The following is a 24,509-nucleotide window of genomic DNA, read 5'->3' as shown; positions in this document are numbered from 1 at the left end:
ATCACTAACACAGAATAAAACCACCTAACAAGTTATGTGTTCCCATCTGAATTCTGGCTTTTTGGGCTGCAAACGTAGAGGATATTTCTTTCCTTAAAGCAAGTGTTAACACACAAGAGTTTGCCTGTGGGGCAAATCTGGTCTCTCCCTGTATCTATAAACAGTTTTATTGGACATAGCTGTGTTATTTACATTTGATCCCCAGTTGACTCTGTACTGCAGTGATAGTTGAGTTAGCTGCAATGGTGTCCTTGTGGCCTGCAAAGCCAAAACTGTTTACTGTCTGACCTGATAGGAGGCAGCTTTTTTACTGTAATCTTAGAAGGTTGTAAGAGAAGATTTTCTGTGGTGGGAGAGAAAGTAATATTTAAGAGGACAGGCTTTGGAGTCAGATGTGTGGATAGTCTTAACTTTCCTGTTACATACTGAGTAACCCTTATTTGGAATTCTTGGGGGCCAGAAGTGGTTTGGTCTGTTTCAGAGTTTGGATATTTGCATATATGAAATGAGAGGTTTGGAGAAGGGACCCAAGCCCAAACACAGAATTCATTTGTTTCACATCACCTGAAGGTAGTTTCATACAGTATTTTCAGGTCACCTGTCTTTTGGTTGCAACCCATTACATGAAGCCAGGTGTGGATTTTTCTACTCCTAGCATCAGACTGGTGCTCAAGAAGTTTCAGATTCGGAAGCATGTAGGATTTTGTATTTTTGGAGGAGGGATGCTCAGCCTATCCTAGCTGTGAAATCTTGGACAAATTATAAATACTCTGTGCTCAAAAAATAGTAGCTGTTATTATTAATATTCCAGTTAGGGGGTGTAGTTCAGTGGTAGAGCACTGGCCTAGCACAAACAAGGTCCTGGGTTCAATTCCCAGCCACGAAACAGGAAACAACAACAACAACAAAAGCATTCCTAGAGTGAAGGTCACAAACTGGTCAGAAATGGCTTGTTACATTGGACTAACATTTTTAAATTTGCCAGCCTTTAACTCTTAAGCTTTTACATAGAAATCTGGATTTCCAGTTTTGTTTGAAAATCCAGGGGTTCTGGCAGCACTGTCTGCTTCCTTTATGAGTTGAATGCTTATAATTAGAGAACTCTTATGAAATCTTTCTTAATTTCTGACTTCAGTGTGTGGAATGTGCCACTAGTCTCAGCTACTCAGGAACCTAAGGCAGCAGGATCACGTGAGGCCAGTAATTCCAGGGCAGCATAGTAAAACACAGAAAAATGGGCATGGTGGTGCACACCCCTAATCCCTGCACTCTGGAAGGCTGAGGCAGGAGAATTGAAAGTTACAGCCCAGCTCTGGCAACCTAGTGACTTAATGAGACCCTGGCTCAAAATTTAAAAAGGGCTGGATGTAACTCAGTTCAATAGCCCTGGGTTCAATCCTCAGCACTGGGAAGGAAAAAAACAAAAAAATCACACTATATAGATCTGCAACCCTGGGCCAGGGGTTTAGCTCAGCAGCATAAGTGCCTGCTTGGCAAATGCAAGGTCATGAGTTCGATCCCCAATACCAAAAAAAAGAACTGCAGTCCTACCACACAACTTTAGAACTCAGCCTTCAGAGAGTAGAGCAGAGGCCTATGTACTGTGACTTCAGGGTAGTGTTCAGAGCACTGTGGCACTCTTGACAGCTCTGCTTCCCTCACTGTTAAAGCTCTCCCTGGCTTTGCCCTCCGGGTTTCTCCTCCATGAGTCTGGCTGCTTTCCTGCCTGCCCTGCCCCCACTGGCATTCCCCAGACTGTGTCTCTCAGAGGCCTGGAGATGCTGCGGAGTAGAAGAGGCCAGGGGGAGGTGGGGCTTAGCTTCCTGGAGGACCCTGCAGTTGGGAGACCTGATGTGGCTTGTGTACCTCCGCTGAGCACCATCTGCCTTGTCTCTCCCCAGGCTCTGGAGGAAGATTTGAACCAGAAAAAGCGGGAGCAGGAAATGTTCTTCAAACTGAGTGAGGAGGCGGAGTGCTCCGTCCCCACCACGCCGAGCAAGGCCACCAAGTTCTTCCCCTACAGCTCTGCAGACGCTTCATAACACCCTCGCTCTGTGCCAGTTTGAATCCAGCCCCCGGCCCAGTGCCACCTGGTGTGCTCCACACGCCTGCCTGGTGCTCCTGACTTCTTGCTTGGTCGTGAAGGGCGAAGTTACTACGTGGCACCTTCCCCTAGTATGTCCTCATTGAGCGCCACATCCTGTCAAGCTGTGCATGACCTGGGATCTCAGGGAGGTCAGGGGCCAGGAGGACTGGGTGTGCTGCGGCCCCCTTGTTTGCCAAAACACCGATTTTACTGTCGGCACAGAGCACTGCCGATAAAGTCGCTATGGGCTCATCCATGTTGTGGTGCTTGGTTCTTTCTTGATTCCTTGCAGTGTCAGACAGGAACCTTAGCAGCCATTTCAGTTCCCAGCAGAGGCAGCTGGCAGCCAGCTGCTCTGGGGATGTCCTTGCTCCCCAGGGTCTCCCAGCCTGCTTTCTACTTAAGCCAAGGCTGTGTGCATGTGGGCGGAGGCGACAAAGGAGTGTTTGCTCTGCTGTATTTGCACTTCAGGCCATCCCCTGTTCCCTTCCCAGTGTGCATTCACAGACACACACACAGAAGCTCTGCGAGGCTTGCCCTGAGCTGCACGTTAGGTGGAGCAGTTGGTGGGTGACATGCTGGGTGTTGGCACTGAGGCCCAGGGAAGGCACAGGCTGTACTGCCAGTCTGCGACTTGTTCCAATCCCCCCACAGAAGCCTGTGTTCAGGGATGAACTCTTGCCACACAAGACTTCCGCAGCCCAGCCTGCTGTACCTCGCTGCGGCCCACTCAGTCTGCAGGCTCGATGGGAAGGACCTTTCCCTTGGCCTGGCGCTCTGTCCAGGAGTGCACCTTACAGGGCTGACCAGGCCTGGCGGGCACTTGGCCTCTTTTGGAACAGAAGGCATGGGGTGGGGGCAGTGTGTGGGACAGGATGCTTCCTGCTGCTGGGAGGCTGGCTGAAGCAAAGCTTCTGGAGCTCAATGGACTCCCTCCTGAGATACTGATCCTGCGGGCTGCAGAGTGTGTGTAATGCAATAAAAGCAAGTGCTCCAACAGCTTCACCTTGACTTCTAACTGTCCTGTGAAAGTAGGGTTTCTAGCTGGGTACGGGAGTGCATACCTGTCATCCCAGCTCTCAGGAAGCTGAGCCAGGAGGATCATGAGTTTGAGTCCAGCCTGAACTCCATAGTGAGGCCCTATCACCAAAAAAAAAAAAAAAAAAAAAAAAAGAACAAAAAGAAGTTTTATATATATATATGGTGTGTGTGAGGCTATCTACTTAAAAGAATCTACAGTGCTGCTACTGATGGGCATTAAGAGTCTAGTCACTGTTTTTGTTTTTCCTTGGGTTTTGTTTTGTTTGTGGTACTGGGTATTGAACCCAGGACCTTCATGCTGAGCTATATCCCCAGCCTTTTTTTTTTAAATTTTGATACAGCTATCACTAAGTTGCCCAGGCTGGGGCTTAAATGTGGGATCCTCCTGCCTCAGCCTCCCAGCCTGACTCTGGATACTGTTTTTGTGAGTTCAGCCTGGACTCCATAGTGAGGCCTTCTGTCACCAAAAAATGGTGATAGATGACAGACACCCATGAGGACTTTGTCCTTCTCTGCTCCTGAAGGCTAGGGTTTAGTATATAGAACTTTGTCCTCCTTAAGCAATCTTCTGGAAGATTTCTCAGCACTGCTTATAACCGGATACTTCGGCAGGGAAGGGCAGCAGTCAAACAAGGAGATGAGGACTTGGGTCTGGCAGATCTTAAAACTGCAGTAAAGTAGCTCTCACGGGCAAGAGCAGGGGATGGCATGATTCTCTTAGCTTAGCATTTGGCATGCCTGCTTCAGTATTTGACCCAGGTGGGATGGTTTCAGGTTTCACACCCAGGACACAAGCTGAACAGTTGTCACTTTCTCTTCTCTCTGGGGCACAGGTGCCAGCGGAAATGTGAACTGGCAGTAGTTTAACTGCAGGACACACACCCAGTGACTCTGGGCAAGGCTACTTGGGTGGACGCTCAGGACCTTGTTTACAACATCTTCTGCAGCCGCAGTGTGAGCATGAGTATTGGGGAGATGCCAGTTGCATGGTTCAGGAGAAAGTCTTGGATCGTTCCTTTTTTGGCTTGTCACTTACTGTCCTGAGCCTTCACGGAGTTGTTTCCTGCTCAGCCACCTGAGCCTTGATACCTGCCCTGTGCTTCTTTGGATGGGCTCCGGCCAGGTTTCCCAGCCTCAGCTGACCTGACGTGCTGTGCCCATCACTGAGAAGGCCACACAGTATTCCAGGGCCCTGTGTGAATATTTTCTGTGGCAGGGACAGACAGAAATGTTTCTCCCCAGGTCATTTTTAGCAGAGTAAATATAATTTATATTTTCTCTTTATGAAGGATAGAAGTTATTTTTTATGTAGTTACCAAACTTTACATAAAACCTCTGTAAAATGTTCTCTGCAAAGCTAACTGCAAGAATGTATATATGCTACTAATAAAACAACAAAGCAGTTTGCGGCTGAGGTGGTTCTTTTGGATTGGGGTGGGAAGCAAGGGACACTTCCACGTTTCAAATCAAGTGAGGGTTTGTCCTCGGTACAGGTGGCTTTCAGCTCAGACTTCGGGTTTCCATTCTGAAGTTCTGCTGACAGAGGGGGCGGGGGAAGGAGAGAGAAAACATGCCTGTAGGGAGCACGTTCTCTACAGACATTTATTATCCTCCCATTCTGACAGCATCCTCTGACCTCTAAGAGTTCTCACATGTTAATAGGGCGAATCAGATTGAATCCTTTCAACGACTTGGGAAGAAGACATCAGCATTCCCACTTACAAATGCGGAAATGTGGCCAAGGCAAGCGGTTGGGCCACATCTTAGTAATCCAGGCCTCCTGCCACTGCTGTCTGCACTACACCCCTCTCCCCCAAAACACCTAACTGCTTGCCACCTCTGCCATATTTAAAAGAATTAATTGGCACACTTCTCGAATACCATCCAGGGGCTCTAACCCTGGGGTCCATGGCTTCTTTGTACTCGACTGGCAAAAGTTGTGGTCTGTAGTTTTTCTGACCTTGAAATGAAATTAGCTTGTCTTTATGGATATGGCCAGCACAGCCCAGCGGTATTGACGCTGTCGCTGACTCTTACTGGCAGAAATCACAGACATTTCATATCACATCTCATCGGCTGCAAATATCTCAAACTCATTTGTATCCACCAGGAAGTTACAGTATTTCTCAAAAAAAAACCAAGCCACCCTATTATCTAGTTTGACATTTCTTCTGATCTAAGGAGAAAGATATCAGTCTGGGCATGGTCGTGTGTGCCTGTAATTCCAGCACTTGGGAGGCTGAGGCAGGGGAACTGGCCTGAGTTTGAGGCTACGTAAGTGAGCTCAAGGCAGCCTGTACTAACTACACAGTGAAACTCTGTCACAAAAACAATAAAGAGAAAGATGTCAAAACAAAACAAGATGCACACAAAAGGGCCTAACCCCCATGGATTCAGGTAACTTAAAAAAGGAACCGTTCCATTCAACAGAGAAAATTAGTTTTGCTTCTGAAGATGTTCCCATGTCCCATTATATGTCCTCTTCCTCTTGCAGCCCTTTGGACCTTCTGAACAGTACCTTTTCCGCAGCCAGCACCTGAGGTTGTTCTTATCTTTTCATGCTCTTTAACAGGGAACAACTTTGAGCATGTCAGGAAAGTGGATCTTGGGCCGAGGATATGTCTAAGTGGCACAGTGCTTGCCTGGCAAATTCAAGGTTCTGAATACCTGGTACTCCCCCAAAAGCAAATCTTGATGCCACTAATGTACACCTATGTACAACTTGGCCACTGTGCCATCTCTGTATGTGGCTGTGATGTTGAGCACCTGGCAATTCATGTTGTCCTCTGCTTCAGCCAGTTTCCTATAATACTTTATCAGTGTTTGTCTCATACATCACAGTGCGACTCAACCTCATGCAGGACCTTTTTTTTTTATTATTTTAAAGGGGGTAAAATTAAACATCACAAAACAGAACAAAACAGGACATAAGAAAGCAATGTAAGGGGCTGGAGATTTAGCTCAGTGGCATAAGCGCCTGCCTTTTGTGAGTTTGATCCCTGGTACCGGTTTAAAAAAAAAAAAAAAAAAAAGCAATAAGAGATATAAATTTCAAAGCTAGATGACCTGAGATCTTTTTTTTTTTGTCTTTTTCCTTTTTATCGGTACCAGGGATCGAACCCACAACTATCTGCTTGCAAGGCAGGCGCTTATGTCGCTGAGCTAAATCCCCAGCCCCAAGAGATCTTCACTGTCTATCATATTGTCTCCTATTTTCTTCCAAATAGTTGTCCATGTCTTCCCATACAGAGAATTCATACAAAATAACATATAAAACTGGTCTGAGGGCTGGGGATTTAGCTCAGCGGCATAAGCATCTGCCTTGCAAGCAAGCAGTCCTGAGTTTGATCCCTGGTACCAATTAAAAAAAAAAGAAAAAAGAAAAAACTGATCCGAACAGAATGAGGAAGGCAATTTAGGTCTTCAAAACCAGACAATAGGGAAGTCACTAACGGCTGTTGTAGAGTCTCTCATTCTCTTCAAAATAGCTGTCCATACTTTCACGTATATTGAAGTTCAACAAAACAAAACAGGCAGGGGGGGGGGGGTTGCTTGGTTTCCTGGCGCTCCAGGTCCCAGCATGGCACAGGTCCCAGTAAATGGTGGTGGCTCCTGTCCTGGGCCGCAGCCTGATGAGCTCACAGCTGCTCATCAGGGTGGGGAGGGGTTGCTTCAAGCTGTTTCTTTCTAATGAACTGACCATTTCACTGCCCAAGTTCTGAAATGGCCAACAGACCATAGAAAGACATCTCTTTAGGCTCCAGCTTGAAACCAACAGCCTCGGGAAACTGCTGCCCTTCTCATACAGAACTTTAACCTGCGTAACCAATAGACATCTTGACAGGGGAAAGTTGTTAACCCTTTTCTCACCTATGCAGCCTCCTCCTGTTCATGGACTACTACTCAGGCAATGTGATGATGTGATGGCAGGGGTGTCAGGAATGCAAATGGTGGGGCCCTTCTAGTGGTTAGTAGATCTATATGACCAAATCTTAATGTGATGCATATATATATATATATATATATATCACATTATATGTGTATGTCACATACAAAAAATAATATTCCAATATTTTGATACCTATTGTTTTCATTATGACTAGTTTTGCTTGTAATCTACGTGCTTCTTACTATGCATTTGAAAATATTCTTCTGGGGGCTGGGGATTTAGCTCAGCGGCATAAGCACCTGCCTTGCAAGCAGGCGGTCGTGAATTCAATCCCTGGTACCGATAAAAAGTTAAAAAAAAGAAAATATTCTTCTGTAAAAGGGTTCATACGCTTCATGGAATAAGCAGCCCTCCTTGTTTCTGTTTCAGAAAGCTGGTGACCAGTAGGGGGCAGGCATAGTTACAGTGTCACAGGGGCTTGTGATTTGCTAGCAGTGAGGATATTGTTGATTACTGTCTGGGGATGCAAATGACTAAGCAACTTCCAGGCCTAGCATTAAGGGTTAGAAGAATGAAGTTCCAGGAATTCAGGAGACTGTTAAAAAAAAATACATTAGCAGATATGTGAAGCTTGGGAAATGAGATCATCCTATATTCACCCTAAGCTCTTAAGCACCCAGCGCAGGAGTTGTTGAAATGAGCAAAACTTTGTTATTGTCTTGAATATACTTGTCCTAATGGAGAAGCAGACAGAAAAGCAGAGTTTGGCCTGACATTGTCTAAGGGTGTCAGGAAAGACTTCCTAGAGGTGGTGATTTGAGGCTTTTTTGTGGGGGAGAGGGGTGGTTTTTTGTATCACTATGCAGTTTGGGCTGGCCTCGAGCTCACTTTGTAGCCCAGATTGGTCTTGAACTTGCAATGATCTTGCCTCAGCCTCCTGAGTGCTGGGATTACAGGTGTGCACTACCACATGGGGCAGTAGCCTAAATTCTGCAGGACAAACAAGTATATGTCAGAACAACATGCTTCAGAGGTTGGGGTAGAGTTTAGAATAAATGATTTAAAAGTTAGAGAGATAGGGGCTGAGGGTTTAGCTCAGCGGCATAAGCGCCTGCCTTGCAAGCAGGCAGTCGTGAGTTGGATCCCCGTTACCGATTGAAAGGGTTGCTGGCCCAGGCCAGATACTGCAGCCGGTAAAGCCAAGGAGCTCCTATCTCCCCCCACCCTTAGAAATTACCTCTGGTGCCAAACTAAGACCAATGGGCTACCTGTGCATCCCTAATGCCCCTTAGGTTCCACCCCAAGCCGAGGCTACTTATGTGCCTCACTCCACGTGTTTCACGGAGAGATCACTGGCTCCAGGTGGAGATGCCACGCCCCAGGTGGTCGTGGATGTCTCTCCCCGCATTCCCAAAATAAACGTTACTTATATTTTCAGCCGCCACCAGTCCTCCTCCTCCTCTTCCTCCCCTCCACAATTCTATCACCGATAAAAAAAGAAAAAGACAAAAAAAAAAAAAAAGTTAAGAGAGATGGTCAGAGCTAATGAACTTGTCAAGTTAAGGTATCTTTATTGATGAGCAGTAAGAAGGATTTCAGGCAAAAGACAGTTGACATGATGGCCTTGGCATCAAGAGATGATCTGAGAAAGACTGAGATGATACTAAATGAGGACACTGGTCAACAAAGGTTTGAGATTTTAGGGCAGTAAAAGAAGACTGCAGGCTCTGTGAGGACACAGAGAAAGACTTATTAGCTGGCACCTGAGTGGCCATGGCCTGCATGGTGAGAGTTGCTTAGCTCTGAATAGCCCAGAAACACAAGTCTCAGCTCTGTGGCATCAGAGGTCTTCACTAGATGTAATAATTATATTGAACTAAAAACATAACCAAGGGGGCTGGGGATTTAGCTCAGCGGCATAAGCGCCTGCCTTGCAAGCAGGCAGTCGCAAGTTAGATCCCCGGGTACGATAAAAAAGAAAAAGACAAAAAAAATAAATAAAAAAAAACAAGAGAACTTTCACTACGGTGAAGGACTAGAAATTTTAGACTAGTTCTTGCACTGAAGTAAAGTCTGGGCAAAACCATTAAACACATATACTTGAAGGTTTGTGAGAGTTACAAGATAGTGAACAGGGCTGGGGATTTAGCTCAGTGGCATAGGTGCCTGCCTGGCAAGTGCAAGGTCATAAGTTTGATCGCCGGTACAAAAAAAAAAAAAAAAAACCAACAAACCAGATAGTGAACAATTACCAGGCCAGAACTCAAGCAAGGATAGAGGTCCAGGGCAGTGACTTTTACAGTTCACCCTGGAGCATCTGCTGATCCAAGAGTGGGTAACAAGGGCAGAGCTTAGGTTTCCATGAATACAAAGCTCCTGGGGACTACTTTATGTAATCAAAGCCTAAAAAATTGTCCTTGAATGATCCAGAATTGCCAGTGATCACAAACCCCTGGCAGAGAAGAAAAAGGTGAATCCTTTGTGGTTGGAGAAATATCATCTTGGGCTTCAATTATTTCTGCAAATATTTTCACAAATAAAATGTCTTTAAAAATGTCTAGTACACAATTAAAAAGAACCAGACACACAGAAATAACATAAATCAATAACAAAAGAAATGGTAAGAGATCAAGGAGCCAAGTTCAAGTTGGTAGGAGGCACACAGAGTGTTCCAGGCTCAACAAATTGGGTTCCAGCTACCCAGACAGAAACCAGCCTGAACTTCAGTGGAACTAAAGGTACAGGCTTGCCAGGACCAGCCACTACCTGCCATAGATCTATGGCTGGCTTGCCATAAGTAATTTTGAAGCACCAACTCAGGAATTAAACAAAAGAAACAGAAAGAAAGAAAGAAAGAGAGAGAGAGAGAAAGAAAGAAAGAAAGAGCAAGAAAATAAATGAAGGGCTGGGGATTTATCTCAGCGGCATAAGCGCCTGCCTTGCAAGCAGGCAATCGTGAGTTCAATCCCCGGTACCCATAAAAAGGAAAAAGACAAAAAAAAAAAAAAAATAGAAAATAAATGAAAAGACATTTAAGTAAGATGCAACCTCAGACTTTCAGCTCACCAAAAACAAACCTAGAAGTAATGAGGTGGAACATTTTGAAAACTACCCACGTGGGCCTGTCACCTGGTAACAGCAGAAGCAGATGAATGACACTGTAGAATAAATCAAATCAGAAATAATTTCTCAGATACAGAAATGGTGACCAAAATGAAAGACATGCTTAGTGACTCTAGAACAGATACAAATATTTAAAAAATATGTATGTAGAGGTGCCTAGGAAAATGATGGAAAGCATAAATGCCCAACATAGGAAAGAAATGGAATCCATGAAAAAGATTTAAACAGATATCCAGATTAAAAATTCCATTCAAAGTGTATGCAGAAGAATGAGCCAATGTGAGGACAGAATATCAGCGAAGACAGGATTGTGGTTAGCGATCATGAAAGATTTCTTAAAAATAGCAAGAGAGCTTCTCGTTCCACCTTTTAGTTAAGATCAACTGTAAAAATAGCAAGGGACCATGAAAAACTAATCCAACAGCTGCTAGATGATGCAAAGAAAAATAAGATTGATTGGAGTCAGTGAAATAGCCCCATGACAAAAAACCTATTCACAGAGGTAATGGCAGAAAACTTCCCTGGTGGAGAAAAAGAATTTGATAACAGTAAGCAAGGCATATAGAATTCCAATTAGCCCTGGTCAAAAAAAAAAAAAATCTACAGCCAAGCATATGATAGTCAAGATTCAAAAAATTAAACACAAGAACAGAATATTAAAAACTGTTAGAGAAAAGAAACAAATCACCTATATAAGATAGCCCATCAGAATCACTGCAGACTTCTCAACACAAACCCCCAAATCAAGGAGCATTTGGAGTGAAATATTTCAAGCCCTAAAAGAAAATAACCTTCAACGCAGAAGGTTTATCCTACAAAACTGTCTTTCAAAATTGATGAAAAAAATAAAATACTACTATGATAAAGAAAATTTGAAGAAATTCATGACCACCAAAGCAGCACTCCAAAATGTTCTGAAGGATATTCTAAAGTAGATAAGGACCACAACTCCATGAACCCCAATAGAATAAACCCACCAAGTAATGAAACAGAGCAGAGTAAAAGGGAACCAACATCAGAAAATAACATAACAAGGATAAGTCAACATATATCAGTTACAACCATCAATGTTAATGATCTCAATTCACCCAAAAGAAACAGACTAACAGAATGGATAAGGAGCTTGATCCAACAATATGCCGCATACAAGAAACATGTTCAACTCAAAAATAAATTCAAAGACTGAAAGTTAAAGGATGGAAATCAGTATTCTATATGACAGGAACCTGGAAAACAGTGGGGAAGCTATTTCAGAGCAAGTGGATTTCAAGTTGAGAGTGATTAAGAGAGACAAAGTAAGTCACTAAATCCTTGTAAAGAGAACAATCCAAGAAAAACACATAACAATCATAAATATATGTGCACCAAATATCAGCACACCCAACTATATTAAGCAAATATTCATGGATATGACAAATCAATAAACATTAGTACAACCGTATTGGGGGATCTATTATTAATGCCCCACTGTCACAAATACATCAACAACAACAAAAAAATCAACAAAGAAATATCAGATCTCAACCACACTTTTGAACACATGCACTTAGTACATGTCCACAGAGTGTTCCAAGCCATATCAAAATACACATTCTTCTCAGCTGCACATGGGACATTCTCCAAAACAACCACATACCTTCTTATAGAACATGCTTAAGTAAGTGCAAAGGAATTGAAATATCTCATGCATAGTGTCAGACCATAGTGCAATGAAACTGGAAATCAATGGCAAAAGACACTACAAGAACTTTATAAACACATGGAAATTAAATAACACTGTCCTAAACAACCAATGCGGCACAGATGAAATTAAGGAAGAAATTAGAGCGTTTCTATAATTAAATGATAATGCCAATACAATGTGCTGGAATTCATAAGATGCAATGAAAGCGGTCCTAAGAAGAAATTTATAGCAATGAATTCTCACATCAGAAAAAAAGAGCAAGCTCAAATAACCTAATGTTGAACCTCCACCTTCTAGAAAAAGAAAAGCAAGTCAAGCTGAAAGCTCATACAAGAGAGGAAATTATAAATATCAGAGCAAAAATTAATGCATTGGAGACTACGAAAACAACTCAAAGAATCAATGAATTGAAGAGTAGGGTTTTTTTTAAAGATTAAACAAAGTTGACAAAACCTAAGCTGACCTTACAAAAGAAATTAAACAGAAGTCTCAAATATACACAATTAGGAATGAAAAGGGTGATATTAAAACAGACCCTGCAGAAATTTAGAAGATCATCAATATCTATTTCAAGAACCTGTACTCTAATAATATGAAAACACAAGAGAAATATACAGGTTCCTAGATATATGTGAATTACCAAAGCTGAATCAAGAAGATATAAAAATCCTAAATGACCAATATCAATCAATGAAATAAAAGATGTAATTAAAAACCTACCCAACAGGGGCTGGGGATTTAGCTCAGCGGCATAAACGCCTGCCTTGCAAGCAGGCAGTTGTGAGTTCAATCCCAAGTACCGATTTAAAAAAAAAAAAAAAAAACCTACCAACACAGGCCTTGACAGATTGACTGCTGCATTCAACAAGAAATTTAGAGAAGACCTAATACCACTACTTCTTAAACCTTTTAGTGAAATTGAATGAGAAGAAATATGCCCAAATTCATTCCTGGAAGTAAGCATTACCCTGATACCAAAACCAGAAAGGACCCAACTAAGAAAGAACTGCAGGCCAATTTTCCTAATGAACACAGACAAAAAAAAAAAAAAAAAAAAAAAAAAAAATATATATATATATATATATATATATATATATATGTATTCTTAATAAGATACTGGCAAACAATATAGCAAATTATCAAGAATATTATACACTATGACCAAGTAGGAGTCATTCCCAGGATGCAGGGATGGTTCAATACACATAAACCAAAACGTTATACTAACAGAACCAAGGACAAAAATCATATGATCATCTTAATAGACGCAGTAAAAGCATTGACAAAGTTCAGCACCCACTAATGATAAAAATCCTAAGAAAATTGAAATAGATGGTCTTTATTGCACTCTGATAAAAGCCATCTATGACACATCAACAGCCAATATCACACTAAATGAACAAAAACTGAAAACTTTCACTAAAATCAGGAACGAGATAAGAATATCCACTTTTTTTTATTTTATTTTAAAAGTGGTAAAACACAACAGAACAAAACAGAATAAAGCCAACTAAGATTGTACAATGAAACTGGTATAGAACTTCACAGCAGGTTACCAGGATAACAGTAATAGGTATCACAGTATATTTTGTTATCTTTATAATACTTGTTCTTTCAATCACGTATATCAAAAGGAGATGAAATATAGACCATTATAGAACTTATCAAAACAGAATATTGAATAGAGCAGTACCATTAATCAGAATAGAGCAAAACAGTAATAAAAATATTTGCCTTCAAAGAGATGGTAGAAGGAAGTCCCCCTTATTTGCTATGGTCAGCCTCCCAGGAGACACTCAGATTTCTGGTTCCCATTTGCTAACGGGGTTGGGGGGGTGGGGAATGGGGGGAGATGGGACAGGAGAAGCGGGGTAGGAGAAGTGGGATATTTGACTCTAGGCCGTGCATCAGTAGGTTCACTATTGCTTAGCAGGGAGGCAGGTTGGTTGTTTGGTTTCCCAGTGTCCTAAGTTCCAACATGGCGCAGATCTCAGGAGTTGCTGGTGGTTCTCCCCCTGGAAGGGCCACAGTCTGCTACACTGCCACCGCTTACCAGGGAGGGGAGGTGCATGCTTCAGAATGTCCACTCTTACCACACTTTTTTTTTTAACCACTCTTATTCAATATAGTTCTGGAAAAATTGGCCAGAGCAATTAGACAAGTGAAAGAAATAAAATGAATAAGGGTAAGAAAGGAAGAAGTTAAATTATCATTATTTGCAGATGACAGGATATTCTACATAGAAGACCCCAAAACTCCACCAAAAGACTTCTATACTTAATTATCAATTTCAGTAGTATACCTGAATATAAAGTGTGCACTCAAAAATCAATGTGCCAAGTGTACTGCTGCATGCCAGTAATCTCAGCACTTGGGAGGCTGAGGCAGGAGGATTGTCTTGAGTTCAAGGCCAGCCTGGGCTACATTAAGTGAGTTCAAGTCTAGCTTTCATGAGATAGTGAAACTCTGTCTTAAAAAACAAAACAAAAAAAAATCAATAGCATTCCTGTACATAATAACAAACTTACTGAGAGAGGAATAGGGAAACACCTTTAAAATAGTATCCAAAAAAAATTAAATGTCTCAGAAGCAATATAATGAAGGAAGTGAAGGATCTTTACATTGCAAACTACAGTACTCTGGAAAAGGAGATCAAAGAGGATATCAGAAAATGGAAAGATATCCCTTGCTCTTGGGTAGGACGAATCAAAGTAATGAAAATGGCCATGCTTCCAAAACTGTTATACATATTTAATGCAATCCCAATCAAAATTCCAATAGCATATCTCACAGAATTAGACAAAACAATCCTAAAATTTATTTGGAGCTAGAAGAGACCTTGAACAGCAAGGCAGTTCCAAGCAACAAAGGCAAGTCAGGGGACATCACAATTTCTAGCTTAAAATTATACTACAAAGCTACTGTGATAAACAAAACAAAACAATACCAGTATGCTACCAGCAAAGTAACAGACTAGAGGATCAATGAACAGATTAGAAGATGCAGAAACAATTCCAGATATACTCAGTCTCAAGTACCTTTTTTTTTGTAGCAGGAACTGAACTCAGGACCTTGTGCTTATCAGTCAGGTGCTGTGCTTGCTGAGGTAAACCCCTCCTCAGACGTTATCTTTGACAAAAGTGCCAAACACATTTACTGGAAGAAAGATAGCCTCTTTAATAAATGGTGCTAGAAAAACTGGCTCTGTACATGCCAAAGATAAAAAATTGAACCCGTATCTTTCACTATGCACTAAACTAAATTTGAAATGGATCAAAGATCTAAATATTAAAACAAAAACATTAAGTCTGCTGGAAGATAGAATAGGTACAACTCTTGAAGACATTGGTGTAAGACTTTATGAATAAAACCCTGATCACACAGGAACTATCACAAAGAATCAACAACTGGAATCTCATCTTATTAAAATGTTTTTGCATAGCAAGAGAAACCACCAACAAAGTGAAGAGACAACCCACAATGTGGGTTTCAAAGGATTACTATTGAGAACATAAGAAAAACTAAAAAAAAAAAAAAAAAATCAGACCTCTCACATTTAAAGGCCCAATCCAAAAATGGGCATAAATACACACTTCTCATATGAAGAAATACAAATAGCAAATCAATAATATGGAAAAATATTCAACATCAATGTTAAATTGAGAGATACAAATTAAAACACTGTAGGGGCTGGGGATTTAGCTCAGCGGCATAAGCGCCTGCCTTGCAAGCAGGCAGTCGTGAGTTCGATCCCTGGTACCGATAAAAATGAAAAAGACAAAAAAAAGAAACAAATTAAAACACTGAGTTTCCATTTCACCCTGGAAAGAATGGATAGTTAAAATAGTTATACTACTAATTTCTCTTAGTTCACTGAAAAGAAAGATTTGTGCTAATACTATTTGTTTAGACAACTTAATGCCTATATCTTGTACTCTCAGTAACTAATTTAAAGATAATACACAATGTATTAACTATTGTTACTCTATGATCTTGTTTTGAAATTTTCTCTTTAAAATAAAATTTTAAGAAAAGCATAGTGAGACCCTAACTTAAAAAGAATCTTAAAACAACATCTAACCCAGGCTTACGTATCCTGTAAAGTTTTAAAAACTGATGGAGAAATTAGGTACTTCCATGACAAAGAGAAACTCAAGAAGTTCATGACCTATAAACCAGCACAGAAAAATTTCTCTGTCCTTCTGCAGGTGGTGGCGATTGTCAATTCCCTTTCTCCTAGAAAGACAGACTGTGGGGGAAGAGAACAGGAAGTCAACAAGAACTAAGAGGACCATGGAGTTGGCGCCATGTGTAGGCTGACTAGGAGAGAGCCAGATGCCAGCCCTTTCTAGAGTGGAGCGTGGGCAGGGAACAAGAAGAGCCAATGTTCCCCCCACCTCACCCCCGCCACCTCCTGTAAGTGACCGGCTGACCGGGAGAAACACAGGCGGCTGTGATGATAGCTAATGAAGTAAAATACAACTTAATGCTTGCAGTGTTCAGTGTTTCACTGACTTTGCAGGCCTAAGGCTGGCGGTCTGATCATAAGATAACAATATGCAGTGTAGCATCTGCGGGGAAGCTCCTTCTGGAGGTGGTGACCATTGTCAATTCCCTATTATCTTGTTTCAAAATCCCTATCATTTTCATTGTTTTGCTTGGTTGGCTTTTATTCTGTTTTATCTTGTTTGATTTTTATTATGTCTGATGGCATGGAGAGCTATTTCAAAGATAACAACATATATTATGGTAGTCATTCTGGATTTATTATTATCTTGTTTTGAAGTCCTGCTTTGCATTGTTTTGTTTTTATTGGCTTTATTTTATTCTGTTTTGATTTTACTGTATCTGAAGGTAGGAGCAGCTATTTTGAAGACTACAAGAGGTGGGCTGGGGATTTAGCTCAGCAGCATAAGCACCTGCCTAGCAAGCGTGAGGTTATGAGTTCAATCCCCAGTACCACCAAAAAAAAAAAAAAAAAAAAAAAAAAAAAAAAAAAAAACAAGAAGCATAACAAGAACCAAAACTAATACAGATTTAATGCAATCCCAATCAAAATACCAATAGCATTCCTCACAGAAATAGAGAAAATAATCCCAAAATTCATATGGTGACACAAGAAAGTAACAAGAACAAACCTGACTACAAGGGCAAGACAGATTTCAAATTATACTACAAAGCTACAGTGCTAAGAATAGTATGCTTTTGAAGACAACAAGAGGCATAACAGTAACTATTGTTGCTTTCGTATTGTTTTTGAAGTTCTGTATCACTTACACTGGTTTGTTTTGATTGGTTTTATCTTGTTTTATTTTCCTTGATTTTATCCTCTGTAAAATAAAAAAAATAGTATGTGATTGATAAAACAAAACAAAAAAACCCCAAACAGACATTTGGATCAATGAAGTACAATAGAGGATGCAGAGATAATACACATTCAGTTACCTGATGCTTTATAAAGCAACCTAAAACTTATGCTAGCAAAAAGAGTCTCTTTAACAAATGGTGCTGGGAAAACTATATGCAGAAAACTGAATCTAGACTCATGTCTCTCACCATGCACTAAACTAAAATTAAAATGGATCAAACATTGACATATTAAAATAGAAACACTTAATCTGCTAGTAGATAAAACAGATACAAATCTTGAAGGCAGACATAAGCAAGGACTTTCTAAATAGAATCAAATTAAAAGGCTTCTGAACAGCAAACAGAGTAAACAGGAAACAGTAAGCAGAGTAAACAGGAAACCTACAGAACGGGGAAATTTTTTTGTCAACTATTCCTTGGACAGTGGGCTAATGTTTAAAATATATAAAATGCCTATAATACAAACACTTAGGATGCTGAGGCAGAAAATTGCCATCCGTTCGCAGCCAGCTTGGACTACATAGTGAATTCAAGGCCAGCCTGAACTGCATAGTGAGACCCTGTCTCAAAAAACCAACCAAACAAAAAAGTAGGTACACACACACACACAGAGACAGAGAGAGAGACACAGAGAGAGAGAGAGAGAGAGAGAGAACCCAAAAAAGCTGGCTCAGTCAAAAAATGGGCAATTGGAATGAATAGGTACTTCCTAGAAGAAATATAAATGGCCAAGAAATAAAAGAAAAAGTATTTCACATCCCTGGGCATTAGAGAAATGCAAACTATAATAACACTGAGATTCTATCCTACTCCAGAAAGAATGGCTATTATTAAGAAATCAGAATAACAAGTATGATGAGGAGGCAGGGGGTTTGGAGGGTAGGATAGGGGGAAGCCTTCCTTATTGCTGATGAAAATACAAGCTGGTACAATCATTATGAAAATCAGTACAGAGAAGCCTCAAAGAACTAAGACAAGAAACTCCATTGGGCCCAGCTATTCCCCTCCTACTTGTCTTCCCCAAAGAATTAAAGATATCACATTATGCATGGGAGTGATACATGCACTCCCATGTTTACAGCAGCATGAGTCACAATGGCTAAATCTTGGAAGCAGCCTATGTGTCCATCAACAGTTGAATGGGGCTGGGGATTTAGCTCAGCGGCATAAGCGCCTGCCTTGCAAGCAGGCAGTCGTGAGTTCGATCCCTGGTACCAGTAAAAACGAAAAAGACAAAAAAAAAAAAAAAAAAAAAAAAAAAACAGTTGAATGGATAAAGAAAATGTAGTATTTCTATACAACGGAGTACTACTCTACCATAAAAAGGATAAAGTTGAGTCATATATAGAAAAATGGAACACCTTAAAACCATAATGTCAGGAACTTAGGATGCTGGGAAACCAAGTAACCAGCTTGCCTCCCTGGTAAGTGGCTGTGATGTGGCAGACTGCGGCCCCTCCAAGGGGAGAACCACCAGCATCTCCTAAGATCTGCGCCATGTTGGAACTTAGGTTAGGGCACTGGGAAACCAAGCATCCAGCCTACCTCCCTGCTAAGCAACAGTGAGCCTACGGGTGCATGGGCTGAGAGTCAAACATCCCACTTCCTCTGCCCCCGTTAGCAAATGGGAACCAGAGATCTGAGCATCTCCTGGGAGGTTGACCATATGCAATATAGCAAATAAGGGGGATTTCCTTCTACCATCTCTTTGAAGGCAAATATTTTTACTACTGTTTTGTTTTATTTATTTTGATTAATGGTACTGCTCTATTCAATATTCAAGAATATTGAATAGTACTATAATGTTCTGTATTTCATTTTATTTTCCTATACGTGTTGAAAGAACAACTATTGTGAAGATAACGAGATATACTATGATACCTATTACTGTTATCCTGGTAACCTGCTGTGAGGTTCTGTACCAATTTCACTATACTGTCTCAATTTGCTTTGTTCTATTTTGTTCTGTTGTACTTCACTACCTTTAAAATAAAAAAAAAATAAACTGTATTAAAAAACTCATAATGTTAAGTGAAATAAATCAGACATAGATGTTTAAGTATTGCATGGCTTCTTTTATCTGAGAAACAAAAATGTAAATAAAGAGCAAAATAAAAGATAGTAAGAAAAGCCAGGGATTTAACTCAATGGTGTAAGCGCCTGCCTGGCAAGCACTAGGTCATGAGTTTGAGCCCAGGTAAAGAAAAAATAATAAGAAAAACAAAAGATGGAGGGGAGAAGGGAGGTGAGGGGGAAAAAATGTAGCCAGAAGGGAAAGGAAAGGGGACATAAAAAGCATGAAGATGTGTTATGTCCTTGTACCAACTCCTCATGATGGATGTTATCATTATGTATGGCAAACATATCAATAAAAATTTTAAAAAGTCTGACCGAGGAGGACCTGTAGAATCAAGGTCAGCCTGGGCAACTTAATGAGAAATATAAAAAAAAAAATTTTTTTTTTGTCTTTTTCCTTTTTACCAGTACCAGGGATCGAACTCACGACTCCCTGCTTGCAAGGCAGGCGCTTCTGCCGCTGAGCTAAATCCCCAGCCCCAAGAAACATAAAAATGTAAAAAGGGCTGGAGAAACAGCGCAGCGTCCCCCAGGTTCCATCCCCACTACCACAAAAACAAAACAAACTCTGAAACAACAAAGACAAAAACCCACGAACTTCACTGCGATGAGCTGCTGGGATCTTAGGGGTGTTTGTTAGTACAGTACCACCTGGCTTATCTTGATATCGTCCATGTTGCCTCCATTTGTGCCACTTTGCGGGTCCCCTCCCCGACTCACTAGGTTGCATCTAGCTCCTCCAGATGTGTGCAAAAGAAAAAGTCAGGAAGGAGCACGTAGTGACCGTTGTGTGTCACCACCAGATCTCCTGCCCCCCCCCCCCCCAGTTTTTTCTTTTTCTTTTTTTTTTTTTACCTGTACCAAGGATCGAACTCACAACTGTTCACTTGCAATGCAGGCACTTATGCCACTGAGCTAAATCCTCAGCCCACCCCTCTAGTTTTAAATCCATGGCCTTGTATGTGCCAAGTACATGCTCTACACTGAGCTACACCCCGTGGCCAGATCTCCATTAATGGTTCGTCTCATTCCTAGCTTCTGTGGTTATTTCATGTGTTAGACTCTTCAAAGACCTACTAGAGCCACTTTTCCCACAGACAGTGAGGCAGAAACGCCTGGGAATGTGCGCCCGCCTACTCCAAGGCAGGTCTTGGCCAGTGACTGCGCAGAGTGGGAGTATAAAAGCCCAGCTCCCTTGCAACAAGTCAGGACAAACCCTGAGGCATAATTTGTACTCTGAAGATCCCCGTGGCTTCAGGCTGAAGCTCTCCTCCCCGTGGGACTCAGCTGGAGAGTGCATCCTTGTTTGTGATTCGTCTCCCTAATCCTTTTCATTTTCCAGTTTCTCCCAGCAGCATTTCCTTAACAGATTCATGGCAGACAAATTCTTATTTCATAGCCTGCTTCTGAAATAGAGTTCTTAAACAACTCTATTTAAGACATTCGCAAACGGGAAAGGTCGTAACCAATGGACTGGGAGGATCCGATTGAGAAATGTGGTCACGCTGGCTGATGCCAGTAAGGACGCTGCATGCTGTAGCAGCGCCGTGACTAAAACGTTAGCCTGTGGTAATTTAGAATCGGACACAGTTGAAAAGAGTTGCATTGGCCTGTGCAGTACAGAGGAAGCAATAATTTAAAGGACTACAGAATTATTTATTGTTGGTAGGCATTATTGATTTTATGGAAGAGAAAAAATAGACTCAGGTCAGATAGTTACTAATTTAAGGCAAGATGTGAAAGTCAGACCTCTTTTAGCAATGTTTAAAAAGACTATCATTGATCTAGTAATCATACTTCTATGTATCTAACTCAAAAGATTTTAAATCAGTGTGTCAAGGGCATCTGCACCCCTACTCATTAAAGCACATCTGCAGTCACCAAGTTATGGAAGCAACCTAGATGTCCATCAACACATGAAAGGCAAAAAGACGGAGATACACACGCGGACACACAGCGGAATCTAAGCAGCCTTAAAACGAAGCAAATTCCTTCATGTGAGACAACATAAATGGAACTGGAGCACGTGGTACTACGTGAGATAAGGACAGAAAGACAAACACTGCAGGTTTCCTTAGACGTGGAATCTGAAACAACTGAACTCAGAGAAGCAAAGAACAGAATGATGGGGGTAGGACAGCAAGGGATGCAATACGTCAAAGAGTACAAAGTTTATCTTAGTTTGTTGAAAAGAAAGTTTTGTGTTACTATCTGTTTATTTCTTCTTTGTAAAAATCTTTTTGGCCTATGTCCTGTACTCTGAGTAACTGCTTTGAAGGTAATGATATACAGTATTATTATTCCTTTATTATGAAATTTTATTTTTTCATAAAATTAAATCAATCAATCGAAAAACCAAAAGTTAAATGGATGGTTTCTGGTGTTTAAGAAAACTAAAAGATATGTAAATAAAAAGTAAAATAAAAGAGATGGTAGAAAAGAAAAAGGCAGACTTCTTGGAGATGGGAAAGGAGAAACTGGGGAAGGAAAACAGGGTGAAAAGAGCTTGAAAATCACCAAGATATGTTATATGGATGTATTAATTCCCCAAAATGAATGCAGGTATTATATATTACAAACATATATCAATAAAAGTATTTTTGTGTCCCTTTTTTTTTTCTTTTTCTCGGTACCGGGGATCAAACTCACGACCGCCTGCTTCCATGGCAGGTGCTATGCCGCTGAGCTAAATCCCCAGCCCCCTAATAAAAGTATTCTTAAAAGAACATATGAAATGGATATTCTAATTAGCTTCATTTAATTAGTCCGTGTTGTATTCATAAGTCATAGTATGACTTTATACTCCATAAATACATACATTTATAAACTGTCAATTCATAGTAAAATAAAATTTTACAAGGACTGTCATCTACTGCAGCTGGAAGGCAAGCTGAGGTGACGACCAGGCACAGGGCTGTGTTGTAAGAGAAGTGAAGCTTCAGGCATGCCCAACATTTGTTCTCTTTAGATCCTCCTTTAAAGTCACACCATAGGATGGGAGGAATGGAACCAGAGACTTGGGATGGGGCTATCTAGGGAGCTGCCTTTAAGAACAAGTAATTCTTAGATCCGTTTTTTTTTTTTTTATTTGTCTTTTTCCTTTTTATCGGTATCAGGGACCGAACTCACGACTGCCTGCTTGCAAGGCAGGAGCTTATGCCGCTGAGCTAAATCCCCAGCCCCCTTAGATCTGTTTTAACACTCTGAGCAGGCAGCAGTGAATCACTCTCTCCTTATTTGCCCCCTCCTTTTTAAAATTAGTTAGTTAGCCCCCTTCATTCAAAGACTATGCAGGGACCTAACTGGAGCAGATGCCTTGCAAAATTCTCTGCATCCCTCAAGATCTCTCAACACTGGTAAAGGTGGTACATGCCTATAGTGCAAGCTACTGGGAGGCTGAAGGAGGATTCCTGCCAGCCTGGAAACGATACTGAAATTCAGTTTATCATTCAATAGGTTTCAAGGAATCACCCCAAAGAAGAGATGAGACTTCAACTACTTGCCCACACCAACAGAGTTGTTTCCTCCTCTTTTTTGGTATTGGGGGCTGAATTCACAGCTTGCACACTGAGCTACATCTGCAGTCCTTTTTGGTTTTGAGACATGGACTTGCTAAATTGCTTAGACTGGCCTCCAACTTGCAAAACTCCTTCAGAGGGTTGAGATTCCAGGTATGTGCCACCACACTTGGGCAGAGCAGGTTTTGACTTGTCACATAAAAGCATTTTAAACTGGGCATGGTGGTGGACCCCTGGAATTCCAGCACTTGGGAGGCTGGGGCAAGAGGACTACCACAAGTTTGAGGCCAGTCTGGACTACACAGTGAGACCCTGTGTCAAGAAAGCAAGCAAGCCAGCAAACAAGCAAGCGAAAGAAAACCATTTCAGGACATGCAGGATATGTGCAAATGCGTCCTGAGATTTCTGAGCAGGGTCTTCTATGTAGCCCACACTGGTCTCAAATTTGTGATGATCTTCCTGCCTCCGCCTTCCAGGTGTGCACCATAACTCCCAACCTTCAGGACATGGTAGTGACAGGTATGGACAAATTTAGGCAGAGTTAAAGAAGTACTTCTCAGAGAAAAAGTACAGGTACTCAAGAAAGAGACACATTATGGTCTGTGAGTTGGATACTTAAGTGGTCTTGACAGTGGTCCTCAGACAGATACCCAGTATGCATACTCTTAGTAACTATCAGGTTACGTGTTAGTGGGCAAGTTTAGGATGCAAACTATGTGCATGTGTTTGGGATTTAGGGATATGATACCCAATTCTTTGAGAGTGAAAGTCTGTAGAATTTGTGAATCCATAGTACCAGAAGGTAAATCAATTTACAGGTAAAAGGCAGGGGCCTGATTTGTGGGTTTATTGTACTTTTTAAAAACTCTTAAGAGCCGGGTGGTGCATACCTAATACCAGCACTTGGGAGGCTGAGGCAGGAGAATTATCATGAGATAAAACCAGCCTGAGCTACAAAGTGAGCTCAAAGCCTGCCTGAACTGCATAGTGAGACCCTGTCTCAAAAAAAAAAAAAAAAAAAAGTAGGGAGGAGGTGCTGGGGATATAACTCAGTCAGTGGTAGCTCAGTGGTAAGGGCACTTCTGGTTCCATTACTGGTATCATACACACACACACACACACACACAATGGTGATTAATCCAAATGTACTGATTGTGCTACAGAGATTGAGAGGTAAACCACCTGCTATGGTTTGGATAAGGTTTGAACCTTAAGAAGAGGCTGGAGAAAACACCCACATCAAGCTTGCAAAATTCTTTTCATTGGCTCCCTTGTGTCCCATTGGTAAGCACCATCTCATCTTCTCCACTCCAGGATAAGCCAGACCAGCACAAAGGCTGCAGCTGTGAGGAACTACGGTCTGCTAAGCCAGAATTCTTGGCTGAGCGAGCTCTGAAATGAAAGGGTTTACTCAGCCATTACTGATGGTAGCCAGAAAAAAGAGGACCAGGCCCAGAGACGAGTTCCTACAACTTCTAGCCACAAGACCAGACAGCATTTGAAAAAATATCTACTGGACCTGGAGCTAAGAGTATGCTTGTAATGAAATTTGGGAAAGGAAAGTTTAAGTCATGTTATAGTCAGGAAACAATTTAATATAGGGCACTTAATTTTTAGGATTATTTTATAATCTTCACCCAAAGTGTCAAATGCAAAAGAGTACAGGCAATCTTCTACATACTGGAAACCCAAAGAACCCAACTGAGAGCCTGGATCCCATGG

The 24,509-nt window shown here is 41.3% G+C and overlaps 1 protein-coding gene and 1 non-coding gene across 3 annotated transcripts in view; one reads left to right on the top strand and one right to left on the bottom strand.

The window, feature by feature from the left end:
• Stk10 (serine/threonine kinase 10) overlaps positions 1–4,532 on the top strand; it is a 111,482-nt gene extending 106,950 nt beyond the window's left edge. For both annotated transcript variants that reach the window (XM_063230786.1, XM_063230787.1), the window contains one exon: positions 1,902–4,532. In XM_063230786.1, the coding sequence (XP_063086856.1) occupies positions 1,902–2,042 (141 nt within the window). In that variant the 3' untranslated portion in view covers positions 2,043–4,532. The remainder of the gene's footprint in view (positions 1–1,901) is intronic.
• Positions 4,533–6,802: 2,270 nt separating this feature from the next.
• Positions 6,803–6,941, bottom strand: LOC111757855 (small nucleolar RNA SNORA2/SNORA34 family). The gene has a single exon (XR_002792116.1). It is a non-coding gene; the product is annotated as a small nucleolar RNA SNORA2/SNORA34 family (small nucleolar RNA).
• Positions 6,942–24,509: the final 17,568 nt, after the last annotated feature.

This window comes from Cavia porcellus, unplaced genomic scaffold (assembly GCF_034190915.1).
Source record: "Cavia porcellus strain 051 isolate PalLab524CR breed Dunkin Hartley unplaced genomic scaffold, mCavPor4.1 scaffold_19, whole genome shotgun sequence".
Lineage (NCBI taxonomy): Eukaryota > Metazoa > Chordata > Mammalia > Rodentia > Caviidae > Cavia > Cavia porcellus.
This window is presented reverse-complemented; position numbering and strand designations above follow the sequence as displayed.